This window comes from Nematolebias whitei, chromosome 3, assembly GCF_014905685.2.
Source record: "Nematolebias whitei isolate Nwh7 chromosome 3, NemWhi1, whole genome shotgun sequence".
Lineage (NCBI taxonomy): Eukaryota > Metazoa > Chordata > Actinopteri > Cyprinodontiformes > Rivulidae > Nematolebias > Nematolebias whitei.
In genome coordinates, this window is record NC_056500.1 from 43,897,401 (window position 1) to 43,924,337 (window position 26,937).

Sequence of the window (26,937 nt, forward strand, 5' to 3'; positions counted from 1 at the left end):
AAAACCAACAGAGCCTTTGTGTAGCTTGAGCTCAATTGTGTTACAAGGACCCTTGTCTTCTTTGCAATTGGAAAACTTCAGTAGCTCTACCTTGATGGAAGATTGGCGATGTGATGTAAGACCTTTATCTCCTGAGACAATGGCTTCTGAAGGAGACCTTAGGCACTTGTCTCCTGACTCACCTGTTCCTCAGTTCATTTGTTTGCATACTGATTACATTGTGACAGTGTCAGGCAGCAGGTCAGTAACACCAGAATCCTCCCTATCAGATTGGGAAGACACTGGTTTTTATTTAGAATCTCTTGTTGATGATTTCAGACCAGAGTCTCCACAGTCAGTTGAGTCAGACATTGAAATGGACAGGTTGCTTAGCGTCACGGCATTGTCCCCAGACTCATTATCCTCAGAATTGGAGTTTCCGCTGCTCACAGATATGTTTACTGATCTTAGGGCTTCCTCACCAGAATCTGTGGCCTTAACTGAAGGCATGGTTTTGTCTACTTTCATTACATTTGGTCAGCACTGTAATTATTACCTAAATTATTCAGATAATAGACCAACATCACCTTTGTCAGTAACATCAGATGAGGAGGAATTAGACCTTTGTCTGAAAGACATGTTTGATGAAAACAGAGCAGATTCACCAGATTCACTTACTTCTGGTTTTGAGGCTAAAATCTCAGGCGCACGTATTGCACATTCATCAGTTGGGACTGCTGCCAAAACTCTTACATATGCTGATGTTCTTCAAGGTATGACTAATAAAAAAACACCTGAGGCTTTGTTGAGCTTGAGCGACTGTGCACTGTTGACTTATCAGCTGCCGTCCTTTCAAACTCCCACCAGACTTTCAACTGTTGTTGACTTCGCTCAGAGTAGCACTTTTGAAATGCAAGAAAGGTTGTTGGACAACATTTTTCCCTCCACCGGTAATGTTTTTATGTCCGACATCAAACATTTTTCTTCTAACAACCTTTTTCATTCTCATCAGTCAAAGACAAATTACAGCAATTCATTTATATCAAAAGTTTATGATCCACTTTATAAAGGGCATTGTCTTTGCTGTTCTGTTTGGCTAACTCAAACCTGTCAAAATGCTTAGATTATCATTTTCAATCTTTAGTAAAATTTTTCAAAAGCCACTTTTTTCTTTTAATTTTTTTAATCAATTTTTTCTATTGTTTTTCTTTTCCTAATAGCTATATCAAGTCTTCATGTTTTTTCCAACTATAAATAAATTATTTTCTTTGAGATTATTAGTCCTAAACCTAAGATAATCAATATCCTAATTGGCTTTTCACTTTATTTATAAAATTTATGTTTATTGAAACAAAATGTATTTTTTTTCTACGCTTTTTGTTTTGTTTTGTTTCACACTTTTATAAAATCACATCGGACTATCAAGTATTCAGGTTTTTTAAACAGCCATTTTGTTTTAAATTTAAGTTGCATAAAAATAATTTTAAACATATCTAGATAGTCCACCATTCACCCTGCAGGTCTTAATGCTGAAATTACATTTTTTGCTCTGATGCAGTTTTGTGCATTGTTTTTCACAATGTTTAAGTTTGACCATCATTAATCTGTGACCATTCATCGGTCCTGAAGCAACCTGCATGTGCAGCATAAGACTTGACGTCACACACTGCACCGTGTGTTTACAGAAGTAAATATAGATGCTACACTTGTTAAAATGTGTATATCAATTCAGATGTTGTGCAATAGAGATGATTAAGTATTATCTGTTATGATGGTTTCATCTACCTTCATTCTCAGATGCATAATTGCACTTTGGGAATGGCAGCAATGGGAGAATTCTTCACTGCAGTCTCCCATCCTGAGAAAGCACAAAGGCAACTGTGGAAATGAAAATTTCCCTTTTAACAGGAAAAAAACAGCATAACCAAGCTCAGGACGAGCAGCCATCTGCTTCGACAAGTTGTGGTTTGAGAGGACAGGAAGGAGAAACGAACACAGAATGAGGTCCACATGTAGTTTCTATAGGAGGAAAGGCAAAAGAAAAAAGTATTTTAAGGTAGATATAATTACAAATACAAACAGAGTAGAGCAAGTAAAGACCACAGCAGAGTGAAGAAATAATAATATAATAATAATAATTTATTCAATTTGTACTGCATTTTACATTTTAAAATCTCCAAGTGTTGCAATATAAAACAACTAAAGAGAATAAAACATGGACTAAAAAAGGACTAAACATTTGTTAAACTAAAAACAGCAGGATACCTTTAAACACTATAAAATCGTTCAAATACAAAGGTCTTCAGTACTTTCTTAAAACTTTCTGTAGTCTGGAGTATCCTTAGATGGTCGGCAAGGGTGTTTCACAGACGAGGAGCAGCAGAGCAGAACGGAGGACTTGTGTTGATGTCTGAGCAGTGAGCAGTTCTTTAAGATAGTATGGAGCATTGCCGTGGATGGATTGGTGGGTGAGAAGGAAACCTTGTATTCAATACGGAGTGAAATGGGAAGCCAGTGGAGGGATTTAAGGATTGGGGTGATGTGATCATGTTTCCTTTGCTTCTTCAGAATCCTGGCTCACTGTTCTGTACATACTGAAGTTTTTGAATGTGCTTGTGGTCAGTTTATCCTCCAGTAGTCTTAGCCTATAGCATTATAACAAAGGGTAGCTCAGGAAACCATAGCTATAGGATTTATCAAAAAGAAAAGACTTAAGCCTAATCTTAAAAGTAGACAAGGTGTCAGCTTTACGGACAGAAACTGGAAGTTGGTTCCGCAAGAGAGGAGCCTGATAACTGAAAGCTCAGCCTCCCATTCGGCTTTTGGAAACTCTAGGAACCACAAGTAAACCTACAGTCTGAGAGCGAAATGATTGTGATCTTGAACCCATGATCATTCAGATAAACTCAAAATTCCCTCTAATTTTTTTAAAAGTTTATTTTATCAGAATTGTTTTAAATGTTCCCTTAACCTCACAGTAACTTTACTACCCTCCACTGTTACTTAGAGGAAAAATCACCCATGTGGAAAATCCATTATAAAAGCCTTTTTTGATCACACAATTATCATATCATAAAATAATGCATTCCTTTCAGTGATTTTTTTTTCCATCTTCACACTTTTAATTTTTATACTGGCTCACTCGGCGATGCTTCACTTTTTTACATTTGATAGCCTCTAAAAATCACTGAGACATACTTTCACTTACCCCAGAAGACGTACATCTTGTACCAAGTTCCACTTCTCATCTTGTCCAACAAAATTGTTTTAATTTGGATGTAAATAGCTAAAATCCACATTTGCATGCTGCACAAGCAAACATGTAGTACAAAAAGAACAGTTCCACATGCATGCAGGCTAAAGAATCAAATGCTCTATGACTTAGAACAGCTGACGCCCCTTGGTTTGACTGAAATCAGGATGTGAATTGTGGATACATCAGGCTGCAGCAGCCAGCAGTATATCCTGTTCAATTACAGTAAAAAAACTAAATATCAAGTAGTTTTGTGCATGAGTAGAGTTTAGAAAATAAAATTTTAAAATGTACAAAAACTGAGGAAATAATAAAAAAAAAACAATTTTAATCAAACATTTGTACTCCGCTAAGTAACACAAGTAAATTTGACCAAAAACAAGGCATAATTTTTGGCCAACAGATCTGGAGTATCTGATAGGCTGGAAGATATTCACAAAATTCTGGATTGGAATTAAAAAAATACATAAATCATCAAAAAATAATTTTGTTTGTACAAATGGGGGGAATGCGTTGTTGTTTTGAAGAGTTAAAAATTTCCAAAAGTCATAAATTGGACATTTTTTTATTTTAGACAGAGATGGCTCCATGATGCACAAGCATTGTGGAGCCCCTTGGAGACAGGTGGCACAGGTATTGTGAAGCCCCTCTGCAGCTCAGGAGGGAGAGAGATGTTGTCATTGGCGATCCGCTCAGTTACTTGGGAGCGTAGAACCCTGAAAACCTGAGAGATGTTGAGACCAACCCTGGATCTGCTGATTCTTGCTCAAATGATTGAAGATGAGTAGCAGATGCATGGGGCTGGTCAGGAAATTTTGGTGGTGCCATCTTGAATGGCTCTGAGATGGCAGAAGGTACATCAGGCAATACTTCTGAGACCAAAGATGCAGCAAGTTCTGACTCAGGAGGATTGGAGTTCTCTGGAGGATGTAGAGGCTCTGAACACCCAGGCAACACAGGAAGTGGACCCACAAAAGTAACTGGTGTTGCTGACACAGAGGACCCAGGAACTGGTAACTTTGTAGACTCTGTTTCAGGCAAGCCTGGATGTACTGCAAATGAGGATTGTTCGTAGGACTCAGGAGGATAATCATCTGCTAGTGGTTTGGGTGATTCTGGAGGAACAGCAAACTCAAGGGCTGCAGTATTCTCAAGTAACACTTAGGCTCAAAGAACTCAGGTGGAGTACAGCGGTTTCTGGCAGAGCAGTGAACACAAGGCTGACTGGAGGAGCTGCTGCTGGTAAGGAGGGGACTGAAAATATTGCTGCTGCTGCCGTCAGCTTGGGGAGCTGAGACTCGGAGTGCTCTTGGAGTTGAAACTGGATATGTTGCTTGGGGAATGCTGGAGGGTCAGGCTTTCTTGGCTGCTTGAGGAACACTGGAGAGTTAGGCCCTCTGAGCTGCTCAGGGACCTCTGGAGGATCAGCCCTTTTTGGCTGATTGGGGACCTCTCTTGGCTGATCAGGAAACTCTCTTGGCTGATCAAGGACCTTTGGAAGATCAGCCCCTTTTTGCTGATCGGGACCTCTGGAAGATCAGCCCCTCTTGTTTGATCGGGGTCCTCTGGAGGATCAGACACTACTGCTGTCCACTCAAGGAGCTCTGAAGACCCTGAGGGCTTGGAGAGTAATGGGCCTTTAATTAACAACAAATAATTAACAACAATTTCCTGTGGGATCAATAAAGTTCTATCTTATCTTATCTCTTAACTTTTCATTTACGCTTTATTTATACAGGTAGTCTCATTGAGCCACGAGAACTCATTTTCAAGAGAGACCTGTTTAGGGAGCAGATGGGGGTTAAGGGCCGTGCTCATGGACCCAGAGTGGGGCGAATGAGGGTAGGGTCAAGTGTGGGTGCTTCACCTACCCCACCCACATTTTTTTGATGTTGTCGGTACCGGGGCGTGAACCGGCGATCTTCCAATCACAGGCCATACTATACCGTACCATTTTATTTATAGAGCACTTTAAACAGCAACAAGGCCAACCAAAGTGCTGTACAGACAAAACAACAGGTAACACACAAAGCAATATACAAAATGAAGTAAATCAGAAATATAGACATAAAAACGATGCAGATAATGACGACTAACCAGTGTGAACCAGGCCCACCTCTCTAATCTCTGCGCCACCACTCCCCGTGGTTGAGGAACTTGAGGAACTCTGGAGGTTTGGAGCTCGGATGAGGCTGATCAGACTTACAGACAGGCACTACAGCAAACAAAGTGGATGCTGTAGAACAGGGAGCTAAAAACTCTTGTGTTGCAGAAGACACAAGGGATACTGGAGGTGAACATCTTTTTCATAAGGTGTTTGCTGAGAGAAAGGTTTCCAGAGCATAGAGATGCCCTGAACCCTCAAGAGACTCATAAGAGTGGATGATCTTAATGAGCTCACCTCAAATTTGCTGCACTCCATGAAAGTTCTTCTGCTACTCAGGCAGCCCCAATGCCCACCAGTGGGAGGATAAAAGCTCCAGGACTCATCCAGGACACAAATCTCTGTTGGAGCTTTTGGGCACGCTTTGCTCTGGAAGGTGATAATTATGCTCTGGAGGTCATCATTTATTTTCCTGAGTTTTACTGGTGGAACCCCCTTTTCCAGAAGGAAGTATTGAAACTCAGGATCTGCCACAGAAAGCACCTGAGACACGAAAGGCTTGGAGGTTGCTGTAGAGGGCGCAGGGGGTGGTGGGAACTTGGAAGGTGATGCAGAGGCTGGAGACCAGTGGGACTATGAAGAGCTGTGGGGCACCATAGCAAGACATACTGGAATATGGTGGGACACAGGTTGAGGAAGAAATGTTGGTGTGAGGAGAGGAGCTGGAGACACTAGGGATGAGAGGAGATCTGATGAGGAGTAAAAACTCAGAGTGGACTCCATCCAGCCGATATCCAGCACTCTGGAGGAGGAAGGTCTGAATGCCAGTTGAGTTCCCCAGAATGGCAACCTTCTTTCTTTCTCCTCACTTTCCCTCTGAGCAATTTTAGCTGCTTCTCTCAACAGGAACTTTAGCAATGTTATCTGTCTGCTCGGTTCCTTGTATTCTCTGCATTCTATCATGTTTAGTAAGAGTGGAACCCAAAATGCAGACAAAAACTCAAAGGACTCTGAGATTAAATAAATTAATTAATTTGTTGAGCAATAAAACAAAAGGCTGATGTGGCAGCTAAACCACGGCTTGGGAGTGCAAAGCTGGCTCAAATGAGAAAAATGACAGGCTTTAATGGGAAACTAATGAGGGAGAACAAACGCCTGAGGAGAGACAATGAGAAACAAGCGAAAGTGAGAGGACAGGAGCTCAACTACATGAGGGGATAAAAACTGACAAAGCTGAAATACAAGAACAACTAAATCACAGAAAACTAGATAACAAAAACACAGGTCATGACTTGACTGGATTTCTTTAAGGAAGCAGTTAATGATTTATTTTTTATGTGTTCTAAATGAAAAATTAAGTAGTTTTTCTAAATGCTGAGGCAAATGTTTTCTTGTGTTTTAACGTGCTTTTCACAATGTAAAATTAACTTGTTATACTTTTAGAAACTCATAACAGATTCAAACTCTGAAACACTGATGGCAACAACTAACTGCTAAAATGGGGTCCATGTCAAACATTGAGCAGACGGTTTAATAAGCCTCCTAGATGCACATATTTAATAACAGATTAGGTCAACGCACTTTATCAATCAATTTCTTAACCAGTTGAGTCACGAACCATGTAGAAAAGCAAACCATGGTTTTCTTATGCTGTTTAATTAAAATCGTTGTACACAACTACTATGAGGAACAAAATAATTTATTAAGTAAAGGACAATGGATTGAACTTCAATGGACATTGCCTGACTTGCATTTATGATGACACCTGTCCAAGACTTTTATCCCAAGAAAATCCAAGTTCACGGCCTTTAAAACATCTCCTTGGTGCCGGTAAGACAGCACAAGCTTGTGCTTGTTCCTGAGTGCAGTGTTGGCTTCAAAAGTTTCAACAACCATGGCGACATACAGTACTGTGCAAAAGTCTCATGTCATTCATTGTCTGTAAGCTGTAGCTCAGTCATCTCTAATTCTGATGCTGTGGGTTTAAGCCTAGCTTGTATCAGAAAGGGCATCCATTGTAAAACATTTGCCCAATCTTTGATACCAGTTTTCTTACTGTAGCGATCCCTGCAGAAGGGAGCAGCCAAAGGAAGAAAGAATCATTTATACTTAGATATTTTTTTTTCCCTAAGGAGCCATATTTTGTATTTGTAGCTCCTCGGGCTTCATGACAGTGATAAAGTTTGGCTCCTTGGAATCAAAATACTTTGTATAAGGAAAGTGAAGTTGGTTGAAATCTTTTCCACAGTACTGTAGAAGGTGTGTCTGTAACAGGTTCTCTCCAGGCATCTAACAAACAAAGGCTTTACTGTCTTGCTATGGCATGCGACAAGCAGGCAAAAGGCTTTTTTTTATGTGCAGCAAAACTAATGGAAATCACCATGGCCTTGTCTTTGTCATACAAGTCCACTTGTTCAGCTTTTTCTTAAGTACATAATAGTTGTTGCAATTAGTTACATACAACTCATAAGATTGTTGTTTGACATGCACAACAAGTTAAACTTCTCATGGATAAAAGCATTTAATTTGCTTGTTCCCAATTGTAAAGCACATTGTCCAGCTTTTTATATAACCAACATGAAAAATAATTATCAAAATATACCTCTCCACTATCACAAGAAATGTTCATTGAATATATTCCAATTAGTTACAAAAATATTTGTGATGACGTAATAGTATGTCTGAATAAATGCACTTCCTGTTTTTGCTGCCCTCCACCTTCCACCTGAGCTCATAAATCCTTGTTGGGGACACACCATTACCACTTGGTTGTGTTGATTGTGTGTGTTTTATTTAGTGTAGTTTTGTATTTTTTTTCTCTACGTCTGTTTGTAAAGGAGTTTTAAATGGTGGTTGAGTTTTTGTGCAGTATAGAACTTTTATTATTTTTTATTAACCTTTATTTAACCAGGTAAATCCCACTGAGATAACAGATCTCTTTTGCAAGGGAAGCCTGGTCCAATGCTTATGCTTAAAGAAACAAACATGAAAGATGAAGTTGTGTTTCAATGAAGTACAATTTCCCAACTTTAATTAAAATCACCATCTACTTTATAATAGTATAAACATTTATTCTAATTTGACAATAAATTCTTACCTTCAGTCATATTTATTTGTGCCCTGCCAATCATATGGACAGACATACCATATTCTAATATGTCACATTAATGTTTTACCATTTGCTTTATTTGCTATACTATTTAATAATCATTGCTTTTTAAATTGCATAGTTATTGATTTTTAAACTATATACCATTGATTAAATAAATGTTATTAACATTCAAACAGATGACAAAGTAAAGGTGAAAGTGTGTTGGACTACCCGGAGAGCCTCTTGAGAGCTCTTTAACATTCATTTTTCAGGTCAATACACCAACATAAAAGCATCAGACGCCACTTTTTACTTTGGTATTTTCAGAATTCTGTCAAGTCTCATGGTTTATATGTTGGTGTAAAGCATCACAAATAGATGTTCCACTGAGTGCAAATGTTTCATCTGATATGATTCAGTGCCTCTATCTTTCAGAAATATTTCACTTCCATCAGAACGTAAATCCCAATAAAGGCTAAAAAACATTTTACTATTTACTCTGGAGGTTGTTGCTTGTGAGAAAATTCTATATTTGATTTAGAATATAAATATAGAAATATATATATATATTTCTATATATATTGTTTTGCCATGAGTTGGTTTGGTTTAGTTTAGATTTAGTTGATTTTTTATACTTCATCATAAAACAAAGGACTTGAGATTTTACAGCTAGAGTTTATTTGATAAACATAATTACAGTCTGGATCTCTCTCTTTCAGAGTAGCATCATAATTCTTACACAGTATTTCTCTAGTTACCTCAAGACAAGTACAGGACACAAAGTAATAAGAAACAGGCATTATCTTTATAGAATAACATGTTATAAAAATAATAATTTCATGTTGTTGTAATACACCCATTGAAATGCTGACAAATTAAAGTATTGTCTCCGTCCATCCGTATCTTGTCCCGTCCATAACTTAAGATCCGCCCAAGACAATTTAATTAACTTCATACATACAGTACATGTATCATCACTAGATGGAGTGTTACATACTCTTTTCATACTTTTCATAGGAACTACTTTGTGGGGCAAATTGATTTTTTTAGGTGGAGCGTACCAATGGACCAGCCATGACTGATCCTCTCATAATTGTCATTAGTTTATTACTTTGTCATCTGCCTGGATATGTTAATGTTATCCTACTAGTCTCTAAATGTGTGCATGTGGGCTAAAAATATTTTTGAAACAATGTTTTTGTGTTCAAAACGTTGTCTTGTTTCATGACAAAAGCATGTTTCATTGAAGTGTTCATTTTATCACCAAAGGAACCATGAGTTATATTTATTTATAAATTATTTTCCACTCCATTGTATCATTTTCTTTTCAGATGTCATCTGCATCATCCAAGACAAATTTTTCACAATCATCACAACAGAAAAATGTTTATTTAGGACAAAGCCAGAGCTATCAAAGTGAGACGCCCGTCTTGGCACAAGATTCAGACAAACTTTCCTCTGCAAAACTAGAATTAACTATTCCAGCTACCTTGGATTTAATTAACACACAATATGATTTCTCCTTGCTAAGTCAAAAGACCTCACCACAGGCAATAGATGAAACATTTCCATTACCCGAACAAACTGAGACATCTGGAATGGCTGAATACCAAGCCATGACCCCGGAATTCCAAGAAAGCTCAAATGTGCTCTCCAGAAAATCTTCAAACTCCACTCTAACACCACCGGGGTCTGGCTCTCCTGAGCTTGACCAGCTTTTGACAGATCTGAAGGAGATGAAACTCAAATTTAGACCAGAGACACTTGACTCACCTTTGTCAGAACCCTCCAGTGACAGCCCTGAAGACGAAACAGCTTACATGTATGAAGAACTTTCTCCTGAAGATCAATCCCCAACAGAAAACAGTGAGACTTGGGTCAGCTTGTCATGTGCTGCTAAAATGAACACAAACGATGCAGGCACTCCTGATGTAAGAAGGGCATCAAAGTCAAACCTTGATAGCCATAAAGGTAGTTATGTATGCATCATGAGCCCTACTGAATCTTTTTCTGCTCCTAAACCTTCTCAGAATCTTGATGAAGAAATAGAACCATCACAAAACTCTGGCATGTTCCAGTCATACACAGAGGCTGAGACTGAGGCTGAAACATTTTCTTTAGACTATGACACACCTGAATCAAAGCAGACAGCTCTTTGTGGGGAAGATTTGACAAGCAGCACTCATAAAAACCCAGAGGAACCATGTTTACCCCCACAACCTGATGACTCAATGGATCTGACTGAAGAAACATCTACGGAGAGCAACCAAGATAAGCTTTTATTTGACAAAACCTTTAATGAAACAATTTCCTCTCCATCTGTGTCTATTTTGACTCCTGAGAGAGTTGCATCTGCAAGACATCTCAGCTTTAAAAAGTTGATACCGTACAGCTCCTCTCAAAGCTTTGAGATACCTTCAGACAAAGACAGGTCAGGGATCTGCAAACAGCATTCTGAAGACAATCTGATTCCAGTTGACCACCAGTGTTCTGCCTCTCATTTGCCTTCATTCCAATTGAAAACTGATTTGACGTCATCAACATCTGATGAGGAGTACAATATACCACTTGGACGTGCAGAGACCTCTGATTCAGATGCCCACAAACCTCCAGGGTCCACAAATGCAAGATATAGTGGAGCATACAGTCCAAGTTTTGAATATTCTGACCCAGAGCCTTACTTTGACTGCAAACAAGGCGTGTCCGACTTCTCAGAGCCAGAGCTTAATGGAACTGAGACAACCACTGGTTCAAGTGGAGGTCAGGCCAGGGATCAGCTCAGTCACCTCGGAACAAAGAAAAAGCCTACTCCGAAAGTCCTTTTTTCTTCTGGAAGTGAGGATTACGAAGATGCTCCTTTACTTCTTGACTCTCATTGTCTTGTACGCGAAGACAGTCAAGAATCACAACGTTATTCGGAGACATCAGAAGAAGAATTCACCATGTGTAAAGAGTCACAACTTCCTGGAACATATGATACTGTTAAATCTTTGAGGAGGGTAAGATGAGACTTTGTAAAATCATGCAAGTTGAGCATTAACACTCAATATTTTTGCTTCAAAAAGGAATGATGCTAACCCTAGCCAAATTAATCAGATCCATACCTTGTTATAACCCTTCTTTTTTTACTGCTTGCTTTTATCAGTATCAGTGGGTGATACAGGCTACACACTTTATTTAATTAGCAATAAAATAAATGGATACAAAGCTAAATAAAGCATGATTTTTTTTTCAAATGCTTTTTCAAATCACAGACTCCCATTTTGTACTTTCCATTGTGTATTTGATGCATTGGAAAGTACAGCATCCTCCCCATTCATAGCTTTGCTTTGCTGCAAACACAACATTTATTATTGTAGTGCCATTCACATAAGTCTGAATGAATCTGTGTTGCTTGGTCAGGATGTCGCTGCAGAGCTTGGATCAGTGTCAGAAAGTTCAGATGATGAGTTTTTGACCACCAGAGTAATACGAAGAAGAATTTTTATTAAGGTATTGAACGTAGCATGGCCGATGGTGTTCTGATTTAGTATGAAAACATGGTCTTAAAATGTCCTGATGCATGCTCAATAAACCACGGAGATAAATCTATTAATGTTTACTCAATTTAGAATAAGTGAAATTGTGTTTCAGGCCATAACTGGTCATTTTATATGCAGAGATGGCCAAAGCTCGCGGAAATGTTTTTATGCTGCTGTGAGCACGTCTTTGCTGATTTATTTGACAACATAACCCTTAAAGTTGTTTGGCTGTCTCTCCCCCACCCCCCACTTATTTTTTTCTTGACGAACCCACAGTGCAAGTTTTGTGTGGTATTTCCTTTCTAATGTGTGATGCAGAGAAATTAACACAAGGGCATCATACTGACCCAAAATGTACATTCTCATTATTGTTTGTTCTGTTTGTTTTTTTTAAACAGGCTGATGAAATGTCTGACCTCCCCAATCAGTCAGTGACCGAGGAGAGATACGAGGATGAAAATGGACACATAGTCGTCAAAAAGGTAAAGTTAAACTCTTATATTCTAAATAGGAGACACACCAATTGCTGTTTTCTTGGTCAGTTTTAAATTCCAACTTAAGATAGCCACTTTGTATACCAAACATTTGCACAAACATCTCATGCAATACGTTAGTGCTTGGTGTAGTAGTGGGGATAACTCTCATTTACTACCACATTAGATTTTTGCTTAGTTTCTGTAACATTGACTGAGTTTAAGCCAATGTTGTGTTTGCTAAGGTCAATTAGCTGTGGTGGCCATGCTCTTTGTAGTTGACACCAAATGTTCATCATTGTTCATGTACATCCAATATTAACGTTTTAGGAGTTTTATTAAAATCTGCTAACTGATTCATGAGATATTTTCCTAACAGACAAACACGCAATTCCCTCTAAATTTAGGAAAAAAAGAATTAATTTTTGGTCACTTGCCATTTAACGCTTAAAAATGTGGTAGCATGTATGTGTGTTTACATCATCTGCCATGTTTTTTTTCCACAGGTTACGCGAAAAGTTATTCGCAAGTGTGTTTCAGCGGGTGGTGTGCAGCGTGACGAGATGTTGGCAGAAGGAGGTCCTCAGGAGTCCTTCGGTGCAGCAGACGAAGGCAGTTACTCCAAGGTGTTGAAACGGACCGTAGTAAAGAGTGAGGGAGACCACACAGAGGTGTGTGTGCTGCTTGTAACTCCATCTGTCATCATCTTTAAATTAGTTGTGGCAGAACAAATCAGACATCACGGAGAGCGAAATATATTTAATTAACTCGTCATTTTCTTTCCAGGTAACGTTTGTTAAACTTAAGGGTTTCCCTTCATCAACTCAGCAGGCAGCAGATTCATGTGAGTTCAGTCAGACCAAGAAGACAACGGTGGTGGAGGACGAACGGACGATGTCCTCCCATGGTGATCCATCTTTGGCATCTGACCTCGCATCAAATCAAGATGACTTCAAACAGGTTTGTTATCAGCCTCTTTGTCTTTCTCCTTTAGATGAGATTCAACAGATCACCCAAAGCACCGTGTATGAGACGGCTTCATTTTATAAAAATATCTACGAGATGTACCTAATTATTAGGCAAATAACCCTTTTTCTGCAAACATTAAAATTCTGTGTAAAATGACTACAAAAAAACATTTATTTCAATATTTTAGATTTCAAGAAGTGACTATGGCTGATGAGAGCTTTTAGCTCTGAAAAAACTAAATTGTTTCAATATTAAAGGTTTCATCTGTGAGGCATTTCAAGCAGCTGAAATCCTTTCTGTTTTTTTATTGTCATACCACCTAGACCTGCCAAATGTTAGCTGTTTTTGGTTGACTTCCCTTGCTAGTAGGGAGGTTATAAAGTAGCAGGTCATGTACAGACAGGCAACTTTCATCAACTGGTAACTTCACTAGAAAATAAAACACTCCTTGTATTGTCTTATTAATTTAAATGAACTCCGAACAGTGTCCTGTGGGTCATGTGTCAAACAGAAAATGTTTGATTAACTGTAACTGAAAGATATAACTTTTGTCCTTCAGAAAAAATGGACAAATAACCTAATTCATCTGAAACTTGATGTAAAATGAAAGGCAATCCAGAACAGTATAATATATCACAAAGTGAAAACAAACAAAAAAAGTAAAACACAGTTTCTCACCTAGGTGTAGGCTTGTGCTCTTCATACACAGACATCACTTATTAAACGCCTGATGACTTTATGTTTTTTTGACACCAGAGGGAATCTCAGACTGCACTAATTATGACCCTTTTGGCTTTCCATACAAAGGGTGTTTTAAAGCACTTGAATTATGATGCTTTTTGTTTTCTGCACCTCTTGTGCTCCACTGCTGCCAAACTTTAAAGAGAAACATTTCCATACAGCTGATTTAAAACAGGCATGTCTTTCAGCTCCTGTATGTCATCTAAGTTGAACTTCTTACTTTTTTTCTTTTTCTTCACCTTCTGGCTTTTCCCTCTTTGGGGATTGCCACAGTGAGTCATCCTCCTCCATCTCACTCTGTCCTCTGCATCTCTTAATTTTCTTCCTCTTTTAATCCTTTTTCAAATCCTATTAATTTGTATGCATCCTTTATGATTGTCTATTGTTGTCTTTGTTGTCCACTGTTGTCATCACTCTTTGTTAAAACCAGGTCTCTCTTGTAAATGAGTCCCCAAGGCTCAATGAGATTAACCTGTATAAATAAATGCTGGGAAAAAAAAAAAAAAAACTATGTCCTCACTCCAACAACCTCCATGTCCTCTCTAAATGTATCCATATGTCTCCTCTTTGTATTTTCCTGGTAGCTGCATTTCTAACATCCTTCTACCAATATACCCACTGTCCCTCCTCTGGACATGTCCAAACCATCTGTCTGGCCTCTCTAACTTTATCTCCCAGTTGTTCAACCCGTGCTGTACCTCTGATGATCTCATTCTTAATCTTATCCATTCTTGTCACTCCTAAGGAGAACCTCAACATCTTCATTTCTGTCACTTCCAGTTCTTTCTCCTGTCTTTTTGTCAGCACCACTGTCTCCAGACCATACAACAGAGCTGGTCTCACCACTGTCTTGCAAACTTTTTGCTTTGACCTGTGCTGACACCCTTTTGTCCCAAATGAAACTTGTCTTCATCCACTCCATCCTGCCTGGACTCTCTTTTTCACCTTTTTACCACATTCCCCATTTTCCTGGACAGTTGACCCTAAGCACTTGAAGTCCTGCACCTTTGTGACCTCTGCTCCTTGTAACCTCACTGTTACACCAGCCTCCCTCTCAATCACACACATGTACTCTGTCTTACTACGGCTGATTTTCATTCCTCTTCTTTCAAGTGCATACCTCCACCTCTCCAAGTTCTCTTCCACCTGTTCCCTGCTCTCACTGCAGATCACAATGTCATCTGCAAACATCGTAGTCCATGAGGATTCCTGCCTGACCTCATTTGTTAGTCAGTCCATCACCAGAGCAAACAAGAAGGGGCTTAGAGCCGATCCTTGATGCAATCCTACCTCCACCTTGAAGCTATCTGTCACTCCTACAGCACATCTCACCACTGTCCTGTTGTCCTCATACATGTCTTGTACTAGTCTAACATACTTCTCTGCCACTCCAGATCCATCCATCCATCCATTATCTTTACCCGCTTATTTCATTTTGGGTCACGGGGGTCGCTGGTGCCCATGTCCAGCAATCACTGTGCGAGGGGCGGGGTACACCCTGGACGGGTCACAAGTCCATCACAGGGCCACATAGAGACAAACAACCATTCACTCTCTCATTCCCACCTAGGGACAATTTAGAGTTACCAATCAGCCTAACATGCATGTTTTTGGTCTGTGGGAGGAAACCGGAGTACCCGGAGAAAATCCACGCATGCACGGAGAGAACTTGCAAACTCCACCCAGAAAGGCCCCTGGACCGGGGTTTGAACCAAGGACCTGCTCGCTGAGAGGCAGCATCTCTAGCAGTTGCGCCACCGTGCTGCCCGCCACTCCAGATTTCCTCATGTAAACCACACCTCCTCCCTCAGCACTCATATGCTTTTTCTAAATCCACAAAGACACAATGGAGTTCTTTCTGACCCTCTCTGTACTTCTCCATCAGCACCCTCAAAGCTGTGGTGCCCTTTCTTGACATGAAACCATACTGCTGCTCACAAATAGTCACATCTCGTCTAATGCCCCCAGTATACTCCTGCGTATGTCCATACGCGGAGGTACGCATGTACGTACGCGGAGGTACAAGCGTACCCCCCAGGGCATGTCCGTGCAAAGCTCAATTTTTACGACCGCGTACATGTACGCGGTGTCGCACAATAAATTGCCCGGCGATTAACTGTTTTGTACACGACACTATTGTGTTAAATTTCCCTTCTTCATCCCTGATCTGGCCTTTTCTTTTGATTTTTTTTTTTTTTTGCCAAGAGGCAAGTGATCTCTTCCTCCTCTGTTGATGCCATGACTGAAATGGTGAGAAATGAAGGAATTTGTCACGAGCGAATTAAACTCAGTTCCAGCGGGGCTGCAGGAGTGTCTGGAGATTTCCTGGTGAGCTGGTCTGATGTGTGGGCTGCAGAGCCAGCGCTCCCTGTTTTTTTATTTTGGTTTTTTAGATCTTTTTATTAACAACATATAAACACAGAACACCGCTGCAGCTGAGTCTGCCAGCGCTCGTTTTTTTCTTTCTTCCGACCTGTCAATCAATACAGTAGGCGTGTCAGCAAATGACCAATCGGCAAACTCAATTTGTCCCAAAGGTAAATGCCCCTTGTCTGTGAAGCTGCTCTGCAGCTGCTCAGGGTGTACTTTGTCTCTTGGACACATAAAACATCTACCTTCCTTTTTGCGTCATGTCAGCCAGCTCTCTACCTTTCCCTATTACTGTCTTCACAATTTGAGTTGCCTATCACAGTTCTACATTCTTGACTTTCCTCTTATCCCTCTGTCTCCTGCCATGTTTTCCTCCATGTGGACTTCATCTAAAAATAGCACAATTGCTGTTGGCACCCTATTTGTCAACAGCACTGGTGACAGTCAGTGTTAACCCAGACCTCAACCGATCTGGTATGGTATTGCTTAGATGAACTCGCATATTAGTTTTGGCAAAAGTGTTTTACATTGGATGCCCTCCCTGACACAACCCTCACCATTTACCTGGGCTTGGGACCGGCACAAGAGATACACTGGCTTGTGCTCTCTAGTAGCTGTTTTGTCATCTGAACTAACCATTCTTGCTTTGTTTTTTGGTGAAGAGTGATTTAGTGTAAAGGGAAACAAAGATCTCTACTCCTCTCCCCTGCCCGGATCGTTTGCTCGGAAGGAACACACGTTTATGTCAGAATTAAACAACATCTTTATTCTTACAGACTTCAAAATATGTGAACAAGAGAGAATTGTTTTATATTGCCTGAATTCAGAGGCCTCCTGTACAATTCTGACGTGTCTCAAGGTTCTTCCAACATCTATAGACTGTTTTCTCCACCCACTGACATTTCCTGTTTTCAATTCCTGTCCAATAAACACCTTACAGACTCTCTGAAGTCCCTGTCTAATCTGTCAGACACACACTAGCTGTCCTCTCTTTCCACTGAGTATATGACCCATAATCAGCACCAAGCCACACATAATCTTACAAAGACTGGGAGACTCTGATTATCCCCTCGGCAACCTGTTACATTATCAAGTCTTACAAAAGTCATTCTGACCTATTAAGCTACTCATCATTACTTGTTTTATAATCCCCACACATACTCAAATGATGTGAACTATCATTTAACTACAGTTACCTGAGGAAGAACCTTTTTGATGTTTTGTTTGTCATTAAAGGCCTCATTAGAAATAAATCACTATTTTTCTACTGACAGCAGACATGGTTTTTTTTAAGTTAACAGTCCTTGAAAATATATTATTTATTGGGTTATGGCCACATCTAACAGAAAGTCTACCCATCTTTATATGATCTATTTTCCATAATTCATAATGAAACCTTATATTCACCAGTCCATATTATGTTATTTTCCACCATTTATCATCCAAGGTTATTTTAATACCAACATTAGATATCTAAAAAAGTTAAATCTGGTCATCTGGACATTCAAAAAACAAAACAAAGCAAATCAACAGCAACAAAAAAAATGTAGAAATGTTTCGCCTTTCATCCGAAAGACTTCCTCAGTCTGAGGTGCTGTATTCAGCTCAGTCTCTTAAATAGCACCTTCTCAGAGTGGATCAACCAGTTTGCTGCTGACAACAAAAACCAGCTGCTCACATGATCAAGGAGGACCATCAGCCTAACGAAGAATCATTAACACCCTGATGGCTGTTTACTATTCACAGAGGGCTGAGTGATACTAGCAATCACAGCATTGTAAGAGGGGGACAGTTGAACCCGGAGGCCTCCACCCCTGTTTAATGATGGACGATTTCTTTTCACAAAGATGGCCTCCTTTACTCCTCTCTCAAACCATCGTTCCTCTCTGTCCAGGATGTGAACATCTTCATCCCTGAACGAGTGACCACTGGCCTGGAGATGAGTGTAGATCACAGAGTCCTGGCCTGATGATGATGATCTTCTGTAATGGACCATCCTTTTGGCCAGTGGCTATTTAGTTTCCCCGATGTAAGACTGATCACAGCCCTCCTGACACTGAACAGCATACACAACATTACTCTGTTTGTGCCGGGGGACTGGATCTTTGGAATGAACCAGTCTTTGCCGTAATGTATTTTGGGGTTTAAAAGCCACTGGGACGTTATGTTTAGAAAATAAACGTCTCAGGGTCTCTGATACTCCCCCAACATATGGAATGACCACTGGTCTGGGTCTGGGTTCCTCCTTTTCACCTGATGGCTAACTGGAGTCCTGTTTGGGTTTCTTCTCTGCTTTCAGGAAGGCCCAGTTATGATATCCACATTGCTCTAGAGCCTGTCTTGTGTAGGATTTCTCCTTCTGCCTGGCTCCTGAGTTAGTGGGGACGCTGTCTGCTCTGTGATACAGAGTCCTGATGACTCCTAACTTGTGCTCCAAAGGGTGATGGGAGTCAAACTGCAAATACTGGTCTGTGTGGGTGGGTTTGCGGTACACAGACCAGTGATTTAGATAGTATATTCTTCAATTTTATTCTTGACTAACACATTCTTCTTCTGATTGCATGCACTGTACCCTTATCTCTGTACAATGATGGTTTATATGTGACTTTTTCCTTCAAACTGGACTTTTAGTCTCCAGCATGGGTCCTTTCTAAACAATGGTCTTCTTCTGTCTTCTGTCTTTGACTCTGCTGTTTTTAGGGCCCACACGCATAAAGCTTGTACCCTCAGAGGAACAGCGAAGGGAGACAGGTGACACAAAATGTCCCTTATGAGAAATGGACAACTCCAGGAAAACATCGGCAGCCTGTGAGCTCCAGCAGCAACTCCACTAGCTCTTTCACCGCTGCTTTGAACAAGAGAAGAAAGACCCTGATGTGGACAAAACGTAGATTGAAGAGTAGAAGAAAAAGTACCACTCTGCCCCCCCTACTCCCCAGCTCTGTCCACGCTAAAGTCCCTGCTAATCCTATGCATTCGCCACATGCAATCCCAGTGTGCACCTCGGCACCTCAGAGACACCACAGTCTTCCCATTTTACAACTGGAAGATGGCATTTTTGTTAAATAAGTTTTTTTTTCAGACTGATATGTATCCATTATTTTTTTATGTTTTGATGTTGTTTTGCCTTTTTTATGACCAAAGAAAGTCTTCTGTTGTTTTCCTTAATATTTTTTTATCAAATCTTTTTAGTTTTGGCTTGAACAAGTCACCAAGAAAAAACAATGAACACAAAGAAAACTGGGACAATGGTAACAAAATGTAACTCACAAACCTCCTGAGTGTTAAAAAATCATACAAAGTACTGCTACTGCTGTCCAAGTAGGTGCTCAAAATATAAAGACAGTATTTCACATTGCACTCAAACATGAACTATCTAATTCACTCACTGTTCTTGCCTTTCTGCTGTTTGACTTTTTCTTTGATTCAGGTGGTCAAGATGTCACAAACAGAAAACCAGACAATGTTGACACCAAGTTTAAATGCTGCTGTTGTGTTTTGTGTAGACTGTGTACTCTTGTTCTTGATAATTATATATGATCTATAATCAGAAAAACATGCTGACATTGGTAGCCTATAGGAATAATAATTACTTGTGAAGTAGAAGAGGCATGGCTAATCAACATCTGTCAGATCCCAGCTTTGCTTTGTTGTTTAGTCAGTTAGACTTTGCTTTCCCTCAGCGTGTGTTTTTCTTTATTACATATAACTTCTTTGTTCTTTGGCTTTCTCGTCTCATTGACTCATGTTGGACAGATGCTGAAAATGTGAATGTTACTAACATGACTATCACAGCTGTCACAGCTGGTTTCAGTAGATTATTGTATCTTTAAGGGATTGTACTCTTTGTTTGAAGATGACTTACTTTGGATTTTATTTAAAAGATATTCTAGTGTGCTTTTCCCCACCAGTTCTTTAGAATTTGCCACCAGATACAAATTCATATCATATTCTACAGATATATTTCTTTGTGAGAAAGTGAGACCAGGCAATACCTGTTTATATTTCACGTGAAAGCTTTATTTGTTCACCTTTTCATTTGGAAAGTGTTGAACCAGGTGTGTGGTACGTTTCAGAGTAGATGTGTGTGTATGTGCGTGTGCGTGTGTGTGAGGTAAGGTTAGAGTTGTTTATTTTACACCAATTGATTTTGCACTCCTGAATGTCAGGTGAGATCACCTCCACGCTTCTCTGAGCGCAGGGTATGAGGTGCGTTCGATAGCCACAGCAAGTCTTGTTGTGGAATGAGGCGTTCAAGTTCATAAAAATACAAGACAGGTTAAGAGCTCCAATGTGGTTATTCACATCTCCAAGCGTTGTTACTGTATTTACCTACAATATTTATTTATATCAATTAGCACTGCTTTCTTTGCTATTTAGAAAAATACAAATTAGTGAAAGTTCACTGTGACAGGTATGCTTTTAATTTGAAAGATCAGCATCCCTTTTCTGTGATGACAGTTATATACATTTACAGCTCGTATCTAAATATCTAAAAGGGCATGTATTCCTGTATCAGATTTCAAAAGACTAAAATAAAATGGCTGCAGTGTATCTATGGCTGATAGAAAATAAAAGTCTACTAATGTACAGAGTCTGCTTTGGTTATATATCTTAGATAAATTTCATGTTTTATGCTTTTCTTTTAAAAAAATGTTGCTACACAAATTCATACATCATGTTTTTCCATTTGTTTGTTGCTGCCCCCTCCAGGGAATCTGGCAGATTTCTGTTTGAAGTAGAATTCTATAAACAACATCTTACCTGTTTTAGATAGCTGTTACTGGATTGACAAGCTATCTGCTAGTCAGAGCCAGTTCTGAACCAATATGGATTGTTGCCACCTGAAAGAGCTCTCACTGCAAAATTATCTTATTGGTTCATTCAAATACTTTAATAAACGTTTACATTGTCTGTAATTTGACATCACGTGGTTATAAGCATCAAATGGTATGGTTATTTGCATGTGCACATAGCAGCAGCAACAAGCTGTAGCACTTCTGGTGCAGCCTGGGACACTTGTACCTGAAATATCAGGTGCACCCTAAAATAACCATGTAATGCAAAACTGACTGCAGTGCAAAGTTTAATAAAATATCAAACTTTGAGATGGGAGTTGTTTTAAATTGACATACAGTAGATCTGACCAGCCACGAGCTCGTCAGTTGGCTGTGACTTAAACTCTTACTTCTCCAAACTGAGCTTGATCAGTCAGGTAAGATATTTATTATTCATAAAGGTTTCTTCCACCTGAAAAGGTCTGAACTATCACTTTAAGGGGGCTGAGATGGTGTAGAGGCAGGGCAACCAACTCGGGACCCGAAAGTCCCAGGCTCCATCCCCAGTCATTGCACATCTCGTGGTGTCTCTGAGCAGCACACCCCATCCCCCAATGCTCCCCGGGTGCCCCCAATAGCTGCCCACTGTACCACCTGGTCATGGATGGGTTAAATGAAGAAAGCAAATTTCACCATTATATGGGAACATGCAATGATGACAACACAAAACACATCATTATTATTATTATTTAAGCTACCTATGTTAGTTTGAATTTTTTTTTATCTTAACCTTTAGCCTAATTTTCCTGATTTTGCTTAATAATAAGTTATTAGTAAGCCATCTTAAAATTACAGTCAATCTTTCACCACAGAGAGGCCTACTGGTGGTTTCAGAGTGTAAGAAAGACTTTCTCATGACTTTATTTATATTTATGGTTATTTATTCAAAGAACATATTAGGACAGAGTGTTTCCTGCTTCACTTCTGCTCTCTACAGATGAAGCAAATCAAACAAGCACACAAGCCAAATTCAAACCTATTTTTGTCACACTTTTTAGCTGGTATATTTATTTCTTAACCTTATAAAGCCATCTGTTGCCGTGTTGGCAACGGGTACACACCATATAAGGAGTGTTGCCTTGCAATGACATCATACTTTTGTCAAAATAAACATGTTTTCTCCCCAGAAATGAAGAGACAAACCAACTGGAAACAGCAAACAGTAGGGATGATGCAGACACTGTCCTGCTGGGGTAGGACCACTGGTAGAAGCACTGATCCACAAGGAAGACATCCCAGCTTTCATCATCGTCCAACTTTGATTCTCCTCCAGGCTGAAACGTTTTTATTCCGATGCCATCAGGCGTTCGTAATGACTCCAGAGTTATTTGTCTTTGTTCAACATGCCTTCTCTTCTCGGCTGATAAAACAACTCACTGCTTTGACGAGGATAGAATGACAACAGAAACCCTACACATACAGGCACACAGTACAAATACAAATAGTGGGAGATGGGCGTGTGTTCTTCTCGGTTTTGTTACAAAATGTTAGGGTGCTTCCACGGGTTGATTGTTCCTGCCTGTTTGACACAAGGTTCAGGTATTTGCACCGAACATCAGCCAGAAGAGTGATTTTTAATTTTTTACAACACTTCCGTGATACTGGAGGACATCAGAAACATCTGAGACAGGACGGATGCACAACAACAAACAATGCAAACAAAATGAGTCATTGATTGACAAATCAAACAGCAGATTTTTTTTATAGTTTCATATGATCTTACTCGTGGTATCCCCCCCCCCACCCTCCCTCCATGCAATAGTCTTGAGTTTCCATATGTTACATATATGCTACATTCTCTTATTTCCTATTTCACTGATATAAAGGCAAACATATCTCAATGCAAAGTGTAAGCTGCTTTGCTTTTCCTTACATTTAAATTAGTACAATAGGTTAAAATCGGACCATTTAAACAGTATGACTTAGCTCATAGCAAGCAGAAATTTAGCTCGTAAATTGGATTTTACATAAACTCCTCAATTAAGAAAAAATAGCGGTTTCAGTGTTTGTTTAATTGTTATCAACAATCACAATGTACATGTATATGCATCACCAGAACTAAAGCAAGCTCCATTATTGATAATCTGATCTTCCGTATGTTTTCAAGTTGCACGCACAAAAATACACATTAAAAATACAGAACTTTTTTTAAAGGGGGGAGGAAGAGATTACAGTAGTAGATTTTTAAACATATCTGTTTTATATTTAAAATGCATACCAAAACATTTTAAAAAACAAACAAACCAACACAAAAAAGTTCTTAATATGCTTGTTTCATAGAGTCCAAATACGGTGTGCTTCCACTCGGTGGTGGTTTCGAGCATTGTTCGTTTGTAAAATGCCATAACAATAAAATGTAATAATGCTTGTGTCCTGTGCAACATCATGTCCTTTTACAGAAGGGTCAAAGGTCGAAGGAGCAGTCAGAGAGTTGGCTAGTTGACTGCTCCACTAGATCTGCTGATAGGATTCATTATTTCCCACACAATAATCCATCAACTGTAGGAAGAGACAAAAAAAGAGCACCAACATGAGAATAAACACTACAGCACAACATTCTTGTTAAACCTGACTTGTAAGTTTGTTCATACGGTGCATTAATGAAACTCTAAAACTGTTGTCTTGGTGTGTTTATGGAGCCTCTTACTGGGAGGGGATGGTGGGTGCGCCTGAGCGATGGAAGTGGATGTTCTGCCATTTCCCATCCCGGCGGTGCCACACACGGGTCTCCTCAGACTGCATGGTGCGTGGCATACCACTGCTATCCATGTACTGGGTCAGCCGGATGTAGGCGATGCATGCTGCGTTTTCACCAATAAGATGCACATGTGGGTTCAAGAGGATGGTGTGCACCGGCTTATTCCCTTTAGACAGAGCTGCAAAAGAGAGATTACAAAGACAACACAGTGAGACACTGTCAGTTGTTTTTAATCAACTTAAGAGGTTTTAACTACACACAGCATTGGTGAAAAATTCCAGTCAGGTTTTAAATCAGGCCACAGCACAGAGACAGCCCTTTTAAGAGTTTTTAATGACCTTCTTTTAACCATTGATGCAGGAAGCTCTGCTGTTTTAGTGCTTTTAGACCTTTCTGCTGCCTTTGTTACTGTGGACCACAACATCTTGTTGTCACGACTTGAGCAGGTAGTCAGTATCAACGGCACAGTTTTATCCTGGTTTAGATCCTACCTGACTGACAGGAGTTTTTCTGTTCATTTAGGGGAATGTTCTTGATCTCCAGCTCTTCTGATCTGTGGGGTCCCTCAAGGGTCTATTTTAGGTCCACTGCTTTTTAATCTCTACATGTTGCGTTTGGTGGCCATTTTTAGAAAACACAACATCCCATTTCACTGCTTTGCTGATGATACTCAGTTATATCTTCCAATTGTGTCAGACAGGGTCACTCCACTGGATCCACTCTTGAACTGTCTAACTGACATTAGTGTCTGGTTAAAACTAAATATTCTGAATGTAAATGAAAATAAAACAAAAGTCATCAGCTTTGGTAAATGTAACACCCTTGACACTCTTGGCCCCTTGGCTTCATACAGCCACTCCAATGTCAGGAATCTGGGAGTTATTTTTGATAGTGCTTTTAAATTAAACAAACAGATAGGTGCAGCGTCTGCAGTGAAGCGGGCGCTGTACAGGTCTGTCGTGGTGAAGAGAGAGCTGAGTCAAAAGGCGAAGCTCTCAATTTACCGATCGATCTACGTTCCCACCCTCATCTATGGTCACGAGCTTTGGGTTGTGACCGAAAGAACGAGATCTCGGATACAAGCGGCCGAAATTAGTTTTCTCCGCAGGGTGTCTGGGCTCTCCCTTAGAGACAGGGTGAGAAGCTCGATCATCCGGGAGGGACTCGGAGTAGAGCCGCTGCTTCTCCACATCGAGAGGAGCCAGTTGAGGTGGCTTGGGCATCTGTTTAGGATGCCTTCTGGACGCCTCCCTGGTGAGGTGTTCCGGACACGTCCCACCGGAAGGAGGCCCAGGGGAAGACCCAGGACACGCTGGAGGGACTACGTTTCTCGGCTGGCCTGGGAACGCCTCGGGATTCCCCCGGAAGAGCTGGCCCAAGTGGCTGGGGAGAGGGAAGTCTGGGCCTCCCTACTTAGGCTGCTACCCCCGCGACCCGACCCCGGATAAGCGGAAGAAAATGGATGGATGGATGGACAAACAGATAAATGCAGTTGTGAAATACAGTTTCTTCCAGCTAAGACTTATTGCCAAGGTGAAGTCTTGTCTCCCTTTCAGAGACCTTGAAAAGGTGATTCACGCTTTTATTACCTCTCGTTTGGACTACTGTATTTCATTGTATGTTGGTTTAGACAAATCATCTTTGCATCGTTTACAATCTGTCCAGAATGCAGCAGCTCATCTATTAACAGCAATTTAAAAATATGAACACATAACCCCTGTCCTGGCTTCTCTCCACTGGCTTCCTGTCCACTTCCGGATTGATTTTAAGATTTTATTGCTTGTTTTTAAAGTCTTTAAAAGTCTGGCCCTGTCTTATTTATGTGATCTTATAAACATCTACACCTCAGTAAGAACACTCCGGTCTACCAACCAGTTCCTCTTAGATGTTCCCAGATCCAAACTGAAATCCAGAGGTGATCGGGCTTTTGCGGTTGCTGCTCCAAATATGTGGAACAGTTTATCTGAGTATTTAAAGGCCGCTCAGACTGTTGAGACTTTTAAATCTTTGCTGAAGACTCATTTGTATTCCTTGGCATTTGATCCACGCAGAGTCTGAGAACAAATTTTGAGCTGATTTTATTGTTGTTGTGTATTTACTTTCTTATGTTTTTGAGTGGCACTAGATTTTTACTCTTTTTATCTGTCTTAATTGTAAAGCACTTTGGTCAGCTGTCGTTGTTTTAATGTGCTATATAAATAAATTGACATTGACATTGTCAGTATCATTTATTATGTTTTCTATTGATTATCTACTGATTATCTTATATGATAATGTAGAACAGCATCATAGCTGTTCTAAAGAAAAGCACTGATTTTATTTTGTAAAACAGATACTGTATGAAGAGCTGCCCACTCCATATGCTGATGTTGGACTGTGGACAAGCTCTGGCCTGCCAAGTGATTGAGGTTTCTGGGACATATCTGGTTTATTTGAACTATTTTTACCCAGACTGAGAACACTCTGCCATTTATGGCAGTCATTATTCATTGGTGGATATTCTGCTCCAAGGTAAGCCCATGCCCTTGAAGTGCAGCAAACACAAACAGTAACCTGATAGGGCTAAATGTTCATATTGTGTACTCAATTCAAGACACACATAGAAATGCCATATTTATACTCTTTCAGTAACCTCCTGAGTACAGTACTCGATTCTGTTGTGAAGGAGAATTTAATCGATATTCCTGAAACAGCAAGTTGACTTAAAGGAATTAGATCATTATCTGTTTTTTAAGTGTCTGATACAGAATGCAAAAACTACCAATTTTTTTTGGGGGGGTCATAAATTATGTTAATATAATTGGGGGGGGGGGGGGGGGGACTGGACGGTTTTTAAATAAAAAGCAACCTTCCTCCTTTTTTCTTCCTAATTTGCACGAATTAAGGTAAGTACAGAAAGA

At 40.0% G+C, this 26,937-nt stretch overlaps 2 protein-coding genes across 2 annotated transcripts in view; one reads left to right on the forward strand and one right to left on the reverse strand.

Moving 5' to 3' along the window:
- ank2a (ankyrin 2a, neuronal) overlaps window positions 1–19,538 on the forward strand; it is a 108,479-nt gene extending 88,941 nt beyond the window's left edge. Inside the window, exons 43-48 of the mRNA XM_037698283.1 lie at window positions 9,759–11,426; window positions 11,830–11,919; window positions 12,347–12,430; window positions 12,928–13,092; window positions 13,208–13,381; window positions 19,202–19,538. Of these exons, the coding sequence (XP_037554211.1) occupies window positions 9,759–11,426; window positions 11,830–11,919; window positions 12,347–12,430; window positions 12,928–13,092; window positions 13,208–13,381; window positions 19,202–19,216 (2,196 nt within the window). The 3' untranslated portion in view covers window positions 19,217–19,538. The remainder of the gene's footprint in view (window positions 1–9,758; window positions 11,427–11,829; window positions 11,920–12,346; window positions 12,431–12,927; window positions 13,093–13,207; window positions 13,382–19,201) is intronic.
- Window positions 19,539–23,277: 3,739 nt separating this feature from the next.
- camk2d2 (calcium/calmodulin-dependent protein kinase (CaM kinase) II delta 2) overlaps window positions 23,278–26,937 on the reverse strand; it is a 48,296-nt gene continuing 44,636 nt past the window's right edge. The window contains exons 20-21 of the mRNA XM_037698284.1: window positions 23,987–24,215; window positions 23,278–23,838 (exon numbers count right to left, since the gene is read on the reverse strand). Coding sequence (XP_037554212.1) covers window positions 23,835–23,838; window positions 23,987–24,215 — 233 coding nt within the window. The 3' untranslated portion in view covers window positions 23,278–23,834. The remainder of the gene's footprint in view (window positions 23,839–23,986; window positions 24,216–26,937) is intronic.